This window comes from Diadema antillarum, unplaced genomic scaffold (genome assembly GCF_040938485.1).
Source record: "Diadema antillarum isolate AM-2024a unplaced genomic scaffold, OU_Dant_1.0 scf00000029, whole genome shotgun sequence".
NCBI classification, from domain to species: Eukaryota; Metazoa; Echinodermata; class Echinoidea; order Diadematoida; family Diadematidae; genus Diadema; species Diadema antillarum.
In genome coordinates, this window is record NW_027270918.1 from 750,264 (window position 1) to 762,500 (window position 12,237).

General features: G+C 39.1%; 1 protein-coding gene across 1 annotated transcript in view; it reads left to right on the top strand.

Moving 5' to 3' along the window:
• The first annotated feature begins 3,145 nt into the window (after positions 1-3,145).
• LOC139737793 (fatty acid-binding protein 1, liver-like) overlaps positions 3,146-12,237 on the top strand; it is a 10,154-nt gene continuing 1,062 nt past the window's right edge. The window contains exons 1-3 of the mRNA XM_071648473.1: positions 3,146-3,263; positions 10,045-10,319; positions 11,950-12,237. The exon at positions 11,950-12,237 is cut by the window's right edge and continues 1,062 nt beyond it. Coding sequence (XP_071504574.1) covers positions 10,071-10,319; positions 11,950-12,096 — 396 coding nt within the window. The 5' untranslated portion in view covers positions 3,146-3,263; positions 10,045-10,070 and the 3' untranslated portion in view covers positions 12,097-12,237. The remainder of the gene's footprint in view (positions 3,264-10,044; positions 10,320-11,949) is intronic.

Sequence of the window (12,237 nt, forward strand, 5' to 3'; positions counted from 1 at the left end):
AAGAAACCAAATATTTCAAATGAAATACAGTCATTTTAAAGAATAATAAGGAGTACTATCAGCACATAAGAAGATTACATGAAATTTACTAGTACAATAGACGGATAACAGATTGAAAGAAGAAAAAAAAAAAACCGCCGTAGATTTTGAGTCTATTCAGGATAATGGAACAAAAAAAAAATGATCCGACTGAATTATGGTAGAACGTATTGTGTGATGTGAATGCAGAAGGCTGTCGTTAAATAAGCAAAATAGCTTGAAGAAAGGACACCCTGAAAGAGGAAATACTGGTGGACGTATAAAACGTGCATTGTGTTTATATAGAGAAAAAAAGAAGCCAGATTATGGTTTTATTGTGACATTCATGATTTTTCTGCCTGTTTGATTGGTATTTTTACGATGTTTTTCATAACAACGGTAATTCAAAACGAAGTTAATTTGAAGCTAAGAAATGCTTCTTCTGTTCGGAATAATCCTGTTATTTTGTTGTCCATCTCCCCGTGTCTTTGGTTTATTTTTCGACACAGAGTACACTTATTCATAATTATGCTAATAACTAACCCTCCATTTTGCCAACATTGTCTGGACTCGACTGTGACTCAGGTAAGTTCACCGTCTCAATCGGTAAGTATAGACAGATAGACACTCGTATGACGCCCCTGTAGGCCTACCTCCACCCGGCCACTGACGCGAGCGGGAACTTTTTCTTTTAATTTCAACTGGGATGCTGCACCAGACAAGGTTCAAAGAAAAGTCATTTTCATAATTTTCCTAGCTTCTACTTTAATTACTCTACGCGGCCGCAGCCGGCAAGTTCGCTGTCGACAGCTGCGAAACAGGTTGCCGTGAATCAACGTGACTCGGGCCTATCGGGGACGCTGCGAATTAAAGGAGCAACTTTCACGGGCAGCTTGCCTATTGAATATGTTTTGGGGCGTGAATCTTGAGTCTGGCGGTGAAACGATGTTTGGTTAGGATGAAATAGACTTTAAGAAACATTAAGAGGACTTTAAGAAATCTTAAAAAAGAGCACAATCTTTTTCACTTTATGACTCGATGGAATCGAACGTAACCTTTTCTGCTCAAGGTATGTGAACTCTACAACGAATACAAGCGACATGTGCTAAAAAGGATGAATGGCGGTCATTTATAACTAAATGGGGTGGTACATCATCATTTGCGCACCCAGAAGGAGCATTCAGCAGCAAAAGAAACAAATGAACATGACGAATCAAGATGAAAATACGGACAGGGGGACAGAGAGACGTACATACAAACACGTTGTCTAGTTTAATAATCATTAGATTATATCAAATTCACTTCATAATGCCATGTGGGGCTGCCGTTTGATCTAACGGTAAACAGCAACACTCTGCAATACACCAAGCTGTACAGCCATGCCTGTACAGTGACGCTAACCTGGACACAACACAACAATAGATTTATAATGTACTCTTAAATGAATCCCACAAGGATTGGAACAATCATCCCCCAGCACTGGTCCCACTGATACCCACTGATCAGTTACTAGCCATCCCCTTTAACAATTTCCTTTTGATACCAAAGCAGAGCAGAGCTTACCTAAAATTCTTGAAGGAAAGGAAGACCCACGAGCTGGAATGATTAACATTAAAACAACTAGGCCTATACAGGGAATCCAGATCAATCCATTGTAAGTTAACTTCTTCAATCATCATCATTTTCATTCTCTATGCATACCGAATAGAATAAAAGACAAAGTCCCCATGAAATTGGTAAAGTTAAATACAATTTGAACAGGTGCATAGAAAGTTCTCCCCCCCCCCCGAAATATTTTGTAGAATCACTCCTTTAAATAACATTTTTTTTTTTCTGCAGACGAAGAAGACAAAGGGAGCGCTCGCTAACCAGGATCACCGCAGCAGCGAGATAGACCTCAGGCTGGTTTTCTTCACCTTCGTCACCCCTCGTCGTCAGGAGACGATCCGAACGGAAGAACATGATTTAACATTAAAACAATCAAATTTCAGTGCTCCCAGAGCATGAAGAATGAGCCAGGAAGGAGGGGGCGGGGGGGGGGGGGGAACACGTGAAAGAGAAGGAAGAGCATCAAAATGAAACGGAAGATGAAACAGAGTACAGCCACGAAACAATAATACTCGAACTAGAAAGTAAATCATCTTGCACACCAAAACTTTGCATTGAAACACTTTAATTAATCAGCACAATTATCTTTTATATGCACGCATCCTTGAATATACGCATACTAACATACAAACATAGTACATAGTTTTATACATGAATATATTATGTAGATTAGCGCGCGCGCGCGCACACACACACACACACACGTACACGTGACTCTCATAATTTTATTCTGCACCAGGGACAAGTGACTGACCGCAGCTCTGTGGAAGGACGAAACATCAGGCAGTATCTGTCTCACTTTTGAGGACAATCAGTAAGTTTCAAAGACCTAGATATGTATTTTTGTGTCTAAAGTATTATATTGTTTCAAATTCTTAAGTAATAACCCTTCCTTTGATGGGTTTGAATCATATATCAAAGAGCAAAAGGATACTTAATGTTTTATAGCTTTATATATACATATATATATATACATATACATATACATATATATATATATTTTATTATTATTATTATTATTATTATTTTGCATGTCAGGTTTTGTACACACGCATTCTTTCTTGAAAATGAAAATAAATAAATGAATGAATGAAATGAATTCAATAAAGCACGAAAGAGAAAGGGGTTTCCAAAAAAAAAAACTCCCCTCGGTCGTTATGTGATACAAACCCAACTAGGTATGCAGACGAAGAACAAAAACAAAAACAGAAAACAAGAAACCCAACAGCGACTTCATACGCCCACACTAACATAACATGCACATTATACACACATGTATCCTGCTCCCTCTTCCTCCAACTACCCCAGACTCAACACACTCAATTTTCCAGGGTAGTTAGCCACATTTCCCCGGGCACACGAAAGAAAAAGCCTCTGAAAGGATCAATCCCCTCCCTCACTCCTATCCCCCCCCCAAAAAAAAAATCCCTTTACACTCACACCCTTCATTATTTTTAGTGAAGCATTCGTCACTCCGTCCCCCGTCTATGAACGCGCGCGCGTTAATTCCTTCCTCAGCCGATGTCTTGCAGGAGGAAATCACTTCTCACGGCTCAGTCTCGCCCGCAGCCCTCGCCTAGCTAGGTCACACCGTCCGCATCTCGGATAAACGCTTTCTCCGCCAAATCATTTCCCAGGTATGTCACTCTGTTTTTGTTTTCGTTTTTTTTTTTGTTTTTTATGACTCTATCTCTCTTCCCGTCACACATCTGCATTTGATTATCTTTTTTTTGTGACTAACCATCAAAGAATCATGTCTTGCTCAGTGATCTTTATTCTTTAAATGTATATCTCATGCTCTCAGCAACATAATTATGAACATCTCAAATAGAGCGACACTTTCCGTCTTCTCGAATGCGAAATGCGTGTGCATTTGCACATTTTAAGAGACGTTCAAATCAATGCTTGAATGCATAGAGAGCAACCTAGTAAGCTGAAATTGTGTGCTCAGATGCATATTCCCAACTATAATCACAATTTTAGTGTAGTATAGCCTTTGTATTCGAGAACGTGCGGATCGGTCATTTTATTTCATATTCATCTTCGTTTCACATTCGAACATGACTGAGATTTATATGGTACTACATAGTGCTGGAATGAAATAACATCGGGTGAAGAAAGTGCTCCATATATCCGTAATTCGCGACAAAGTGCTGTTATTACGACCAAAAAAAAAACCGTTCATTTGACAATTTTTGTCGAGTTGCGGAGATCCGAGAATGCTGGTGATTGCTGTGATGATATTCATAGTTTCATACCACAACGACAATGGCACGGTTTTAGACTAACAACTTCAATATGTCAAAACAAAAATAATACAGAAAGGGGTAAACACTGACATAATGCAGGGGCGGATCCACGAATTCCGTAAAGGGGAGGCGCCTTTACAAAATTAAAGGGGGCGCACATGCCCCCATTTTTCTATTTATTTCTTTTGTTTTAACAAAAAATACAGAGGTGGGCGCGCGCCCGGTGCGCCCCCTCTGGATCTGCCTCTGTAATGAGAATGTAGTCTCTCATGGCAGTTTTCTTCGAAGCTCAACAACACCATTTAATCTTGAAGGAAAGTGTTACAGTGGGAGCTTTATTTATCCAGGGAGGTGTACTTCCCTGGTTTATCAACGAGTGAATATTCCACAGGAATATCAGGATAGCCAGGAATGACAGAAGGAGACTTCGTCGGATACACTGTACGTAGATGTTGTCACGTCTGAGAAACACAAACGAGAAACACATACACTCGACTAGACACGTCTTTAGATCACGACCTAGACTCTCATTATCATGGGGGAGACCACCCAGTGACGAGGTGGAGATATATAGGACCATGTTAAAGGTCTTGTGTAACTGCGGATAACATGTTTTTCCACCTTTCCAGGGCCCTATTACATTGTAGCATCATGAACCGAAACATCAAGTCGAACTACGTGTATAAAGTTTTGCGAGAAATCTTTTAAAAAGGTCGAATATTAGCCGGAACGGGTCAGTTGTGGTTATCTAGAGTCCTTCTAACCTAAAATCGCGAAGTGCAATTCTTTCAAATTCAGCGAGATATTCTTTCGTCGTAGAGTCCAAAACCTCAAACATGATTAATTGTAACTAAGGAAAAATTTTATCCAGGGGTGGGCATCTTTGAGGAGAGTTTACAGTAGAACCAACCCCTTGAAAGTTTGTTCATTCCCTTATCTCCCTTTAGCAAATGATCTTGGAAATGTTCATTTTAAAGTGCCAATAGAAGTCTTATGACGCCCTTCGAAGCACTAGTAACGTTCAATTCCTTGGCGAAGAGGCATGCATTAGATAAGGTCTTTTATATCCTAAAACGAACTGACTAGAAACATTGAAAGCTCTTGAATACGAGAAAACACGAGGAAACTGAATTTTGTTTCTCCGTGTCGAAAATGCGGTTCGAATTTGTCCACATCTTAAATCATAACATTACTTTGAAACCAGTTCACTTGCCATTATTGTGGGGGGGGGGGTGGAGGGATTCAGAAGACTTTAAGCTGGGAAAAGGCTCCGTGATTTTGCGATAAATCATTGCCAAGTTCTTCTAATGCACTTCTTCTCACATCTTATCTTATCTGACATGTTATGATGGATGAGATTAGTTCTGATGGTGAAATGGGGTGTACATTTCACAAGACGTATAAATATTTGTACGTCTGAATTGTTTTCTGTGCAATGTGAGAGGAGACAGAGAGAAGACATATTAGCCAAGGATGTTATGTCTGAAGAAACAAGCTAGATAAACACGAGAATGCAGTTTTCAGGTTCAACACCCGTTTCCGCGATAACCTTAGTGTTTTGAAGGAAATAGTATATGAGGGCATGGCATAGGACTGCGTACAAATCTTGTCAAACTTTAGACTGAACATGCGGGTCTGATGATAAGTTGAAATGAAAGCCTTGGATGAGTCGTACTCGAGGACATTCGATCATTCTGATCGACGCTTCGAGCGCATTCCCATTATGACCTTGGAATAATAACTTCCTGTCGGTCAGCATCAATTTTCTAATAAATATCTGTTTCCACTGACCTCGAGGTCAGTGTCTGTCTCCCTCATCCTCTTCCGGGCTGAAGACTACGAGCGCCATCTTGCGACGTACATTATGTAATCGTTTGATCAACGGAGCAAACTGCCGAGAGGGAGAATCATTGTGTGTAGATTTTTACCACACAAACTCTCAACTTAGGGCATACAGTATCTAATGATTTTATTTTGCTCGGTTCAGAAACGCATTGCAAGGATGGTGTTGCTTACAGGCTCCGTCACTTGCATCTTTTTAGTACAGCTTGATTCTTTTACGTGACGTCCCATGCGGTTGATCATGTCTTAAACACTGCCCTTCCCAGAACATCAACTAAAAAAAAGAGGGAACAACACAAAAAAAAAAAACATGTTTAACAACCAAACAAACCCTCATACAAACACCCACAATATACACACAGGCCTTCACTTTTACATGTATTCTGCTAAAGATAAAACTCACCTGGCGGATACCTTTTTTGCTTTTCTTTCTTAAGACTCGGAAGTGAAAGATATCCATGATTCCTTGGCTTTGGAAAAGTTGGGCTTTACCTCGTTTTGTTTGAAGAAGTCTCCACAGACACGCCGGTGTGACGAGGTACTTGCATATGATAGATGAGGTTATCATGTTGCTGGCTGCTTCCGCCACAATAATCCGGAAATGTAGGATTCACAAAATGCAGACAATTAAAGGTTTACTGACGAAGCGCTGACACCAAATAGATTATAATAGGTTCTCGAATTAACTTTCGCGCTTAAGACTGTATACGGTGAAAAAATCTTTCATGACTTGTGGACTAAAATATTATATTACATCGGATTTCATTTACAGTCCTAGTGCAATTAATTTTCCGGTAATTATATAGATTGGACTTGCTTCATTTTGATTTTGATATTATAGCTGATCACGACATTTGACTAATATGACCTATTCCTGTTCTCTTTTGTTCCATCTTTATGAGTGTTCAGGACTATATAGTGTAATTTTTCCAAAGTAGTTATTATTATCGTTATGATGATGATGATGATAATAATCATTGCCATCATTTTTTTTTTCATCAGCACCATCATCATTACAAGAATAAAGACTCCATCGGACCAAAAAGCAAACAAACTGATATGCTGAAGGGTGTCTACGTGGCCATAGAATATGGAATTCGTTTTCTTTAATGTCTTTTCAAAATAATATGGTGTTATTATGATGGAAACATTGCTTCTATACATTCGCCGTAAGCCAACTTTCTTGTCGAAGTTTTATCAGGAAAAAGTGCAATGTTGTCTTCTTTCATGTTATCTGGAGAGAAAAACAAATGTATACAAACGCAACGAGCTATAAAGATGGAAAGATGGCTTTTAAGAGCGCTCTAAAGTGCTGACGATATCTTTTTCGCTGAAGCAACATACATCACGAGATCTCCTATTGAACACAATGATGAGAAACGCACACAATGAAGGAGTCTGTTCCGTCCATACTTCTAGTCACATTCCCGTAAATATATAGGTAATACAGGCATGTGTAGACATAATGGGGTGGTATGTTTGATCAGAATGTTTTACCAGGCAAAATACAGCGACGAGTTTAAATTTGCCATAGTCCTTTGCAAGAAAAGAGAATTAATGTGTCATGCTCAAAAACAGCTGCCTATAATCGCCACTACATGGCAGATGAATGTTGTTGTACTCTTTTATGGCTCAGTCAATACAAAAATGTGGACGGAAGACCATTTCAAAACGCATTGGATTAGTCATCCTTTGTCCCATGGGCAACGCTTGTTTGCCAATGTTCCGAAATTTCACACATTTTTCACACTTGCGAGTGGTTTTGGGATCAAATCACACTCCTCGGGACTCCCTCGTTGCCACTCCAACCCCCCCCCCCCCCTTATAACCCTCCTCTCGGTAAATTTTGCCACCAGCTAGTTTCATAAAAAGTAATGGGGAGAAAACTCCGTTTCGCTTCCCCCCCCCCCTTTCTTCCTTTTGCGGCAGACTTCCGCATGAATCATCCATTTAAAGAGAAACCTCCATTTTTTTATTCTTATTTGTTAAAGAGACTTGACTGTGAATGGCACTGCGGTCGATGACATGAATACAGTATCGTCGAGATAAAAATTTTGAAGAAGAAGGAGAAGAAAACGACGAAGAAATACAAAAGACGCAAGTGTACCCACTCAAGAAAAATTTTGCAGGAATTAGCATCTGCATAAACACAAAAATGAATACAAAACTATAAGCAATTTTTTTCCAGTCGTTCAAGATTTTTTTCTTTGCTACTCTTCGAAGTAATAATGTAGCAAGAGTGACTAATGAAGGGCAGTGGTATAGTCGACGAATCATTTACCAAAGCATATTTTTTTTTCATAACCTTTAATGCACAAATGTATAATTATGGGAATTATTATATGATGACATCATTGTATTGTAAGGACCGACACAATACTGTTTATTGGAATCATCACGGAATTTCGACATTATCATAACTAGAACGTCTCAAGTCTCAATTTTCATCCAACTGTTTTCTTTCTGTGATTTACCCTTTGTGAAAGTAAACGTGAATATGGGATTGATTTCATATCTAAAAAAAAATCGAGACGCTCTTTATTTACGTTCAATGCCAACATTTTATTACTATGCTCTTTGAGTGCGACCTTCCCTTTGAGGCGGAGTATAGCGGACGGTCTTAATTCTTACTATTTGAGTTATAAGGCTGTTCCTTTAAAAAAAAAATGTGTTCAGAGAAACAAAATGCCTTAACTTCACTTATAGACATTTGTACTAAGAAGTATATTCTCAAATGAGGTTTAGCCCACATTGTAGAAATTACACTCATATGAACCATTATGTTATCATGATTATTACCAAATCGTCAAGCTCCGATGGCATGGTTCATTTAGGTTACTTCTCACAATTTCTTTTATAGATATAGAAAGTTTTGTGATGTTTAACTTCGACTCTGATTTCTCGAACCTCCCGTCAACTGTATGTTTGCATGTGTGAATTTGTGTGCAAAAATGTTAAAGGGACTGTACAGAACTGGTTGAGGTGAGGATTCAGGTTTATAATATTTTTTGGTGAGATAATGAGAAACCTCTTATGAAATATGAAAGAGCATGTAATTCAAAAAAGGATTCGTCGTTTATTTGATGAAAATCGGTTTTGAAATGGCTGAGACATCAAAAAAGGCGATCCTAATAAAATTGACAGGGAACGGTTTTTAGTAGGATCTCTTTGTTTTTCCTTGCTTTTAGATATCTCAGTCATTTCAAAACCGATTTTCATCAAATAAACTTTTGATTCCCCTTAGAATTATATGCTCTTGAACATTTCATGGAGTGGTTTCTAAATATCTCGCAAAACGTTTCAAGCTGAATCCTCACCTCAACCAGTACTGTACAGTTCCTTTAATTTTCATGTATTCTTACTCTAAATATCATGCAATCTGGTCACAAACGAATGACAACAATGTGCTGTATACGAAATAATCGCGTGAATAATGAATTATAGTAATAACATACGCCTGCTGCTTTCAAGCATCCCGTAAAAAAAACCCACAGGTTGAACCACTGTAAGATATTATATAAAGGCTTGTAGACTGCATTATAGTCATCAGAATGTAGATGTAAATCAGGTTTACATTCAGTTTAGGGTTATTTTGAATGCTTGCTGGCAGCATTCCCCTATTTAAATGAACGCAAGGTGCCGTGTGTATGGTGTGTCTCTCTCAGAGCGAAAGATGACAATAGAAAACGCCCTTCAAACACTAGTATAGACTTATAGGGCTGAAATGTATTGAAAAGACACATTAATGAATAAATGGTCTTTTACGATGAAATTAACTTTTATAAAGCAACTATACAATATCAAAATCAAAAAGAGAAAAAAAAAAGGACTGTCATACTTGCGATTTTAGTCATATGTTTCTCGATTCTTTTTCGAATTTCGATAAAGAAAATAACAACAACTAGGACATATTTATTTTGCCTACCAGTATCTTGATTTTCTGAGGGATATTTAATGTAACAAAAAAAAAAAAAGAAGAAAAGAGGACTTCACCCAAATGAATAGTCAAGTATAAAGGAGCAGACAAGAATGTAGACAAAGTTGCAATCTGCGTCTTGCCCGCGTGGGTATAAGTGTTGAATGTTACTCACAGACACAGCCTCACACACATACACAAGACAGACAGACACACACATCACAATACATTAATTGTGTAGTACACCAAAATTTCATGTTGTCTTCCGGTCAAAACCTCATACTATATCGGGAATGGTTCACCATCTACATTTTATTCAGCACTCAGCTTAACATCTTAATATGGATTGCACTTTGAAATGAATCTGACATCTTGAACAACATGTTGTTTACTTAAAATGTCTTCCGCAAGGTAACAATCCCAGTCAACATCCCAAGATGCCGGCCGACTTCAGCGGAACGTGGAGCATCGACAAGCACGACAGCTTCGACGCCCTGCTCGACCTCCTCACCGTGCCTGCCGAGAAGCGACCGCCATTCCCCATCACCCAGCTCACGGTGGAGATCACCCAGAAGGGCGACAACATGCACATCAAGAGCACCACGGCGCAGGGCTGCAACGACTACAGCTTCGACATCGGCTCGGAGTTCGAGACCAACCTCGTCGTCTGGATGCCTAAAATGAAGGTGGGTTCCCCGAATTGGAAACATTAAAGGGCAAATTGGATGACCCACATGCATAATGAGGATGGAGTGAAATGCAGCGATATTAGTAGAACACATCAGCGAAATTTTGAGGGAAGTCGGACAATCCGCTCAAAAGTTATGAATTTGTAGATTTTCAGTGCCGCCTCTGCTGAATTTGAAGACTACATCAGTTTGTGACGCCCCTGCAGGACGATGAAAAGAAAATAGAGTGAACAAAAATCAACGTATTATTTTCATATTTTTAGCAAAATGAAAGAGCACTTGACTTACCTCTTTCAGAAAGCAGGGGAGGGGGCACCATACTTTAAACATGTGTCAGTAACAAGTAGAAGGAATTTGTACTTTTTGTAGAAAATGAAATTTCGTGAAAATTATCTTTTTTATATTTTCTTTATATCGTTGTCCTGCAATAATGTCGCAAACTGTTGCAGTCTTCTAGTACAGCTGTGGAGGCGTGTGCACTGCAGTGCAACTTCAAAAATTCTAGCGGATTGTCCGATTTTCCTCAAATTTCTGCTGATGTGTTCTATCAACATTGCTGCATTTCACAATCCAAATGTATATTTGGGTGAATTTTTCATGTATGCTTAGGATTGTTCACCCTGAAAGGAATTTACATTTCATATACAATAATAATTGTGAGAACCAAAGAATGGGGACCATTATAAATCATAGAGCGAAGTTGAACAGTGTCATCGTGCACATGATAATAATAATAATAACAATAATAATAATAATAATAATAATAATAATAATAATAATAATAATAATAATAATAATAATAATGATAATAGTGGCCTCTTATAATGCGCTGAAGTCCATCAAGAATGATGCTTATGATCGACAGTTTTGGCACTGTTGTGTCAGAAACCATGTTCGGTTTCAGTTTCAGTTTGTAAAACGGGTCATACATATGGCTGTGACGTCATTTGGACAGGAAAAAAATCTAGCTTGTTTCTGTCATGTCATCACTATGTTCCATTTCTTGGAAAAAGAACAGGGTTTCCTGATGAGTTTGCGTAACTTTTTTTGATGACGGGGTCAAAGACAGGAAATGTTCCCTTTGATTATATTACATGTATTTTAGACTTAACAACTTCTTGGAACTTTGTGGCTGCTGCTGCTATTCCGCGTCCGCACGGTGCCACTTTTCACTACAATCATTCTATCCGCTTCCCTATCCTGTAGCCTTTTGTCAAGTCTCTCGAGATGACTGTTAGAAGGCTCAACGGTGCACCACGTATTCTTTCTTGTATGTTTGCGGCCCTGAAAAGGGCCCACTCACACTCTCGACGTGACGGCATTACAAACATGTTCTTGCTGTTTCCAAGAGAATGAATGTACATGCTTGCCGAAACGTCGAGAGTGGGTCCTTCAGGGCCACAACATACCAAAGAAAGAATACGTTGTGCACTACCACCCATCGTTCTAGCCTTCAAAGATTTCAGAATAATCAGAATAAATGCCAGCTTCAGTTAATGGTTTTATTTGCTTCAGTCGTTTCTTTGTATCATTCTTGGCCGTTATGCTTTAGGCAAAAGCTGCATCCAAACATCACCCATAAAGCTTCATCACTCATAAAATTAATTATCTGTCCTGTGTATCATAGGTGACATCGGCTTGGGAAGGTGACTCGGTAGTGCTGACCAACGAACAAGGATTCAAACTGACCCGGTCACTGGAAGGTGGTCAGATGGTGACCACGATGGGCAAGGGCGACACCACGGCCAAAGTGTATTTCAACAAGACGTCCTAAAAAGCATACACAAAGAGTTAGCTGTCCATGTTGTCTGTGCCCCGTCCACGCCAGTATGTAAATAATTCGCGAACACGGCTACAAGTTGAGTATCTTGGAAGAAGTCTTGCCTTCTGCATACGCACCGACGACACGATTAGA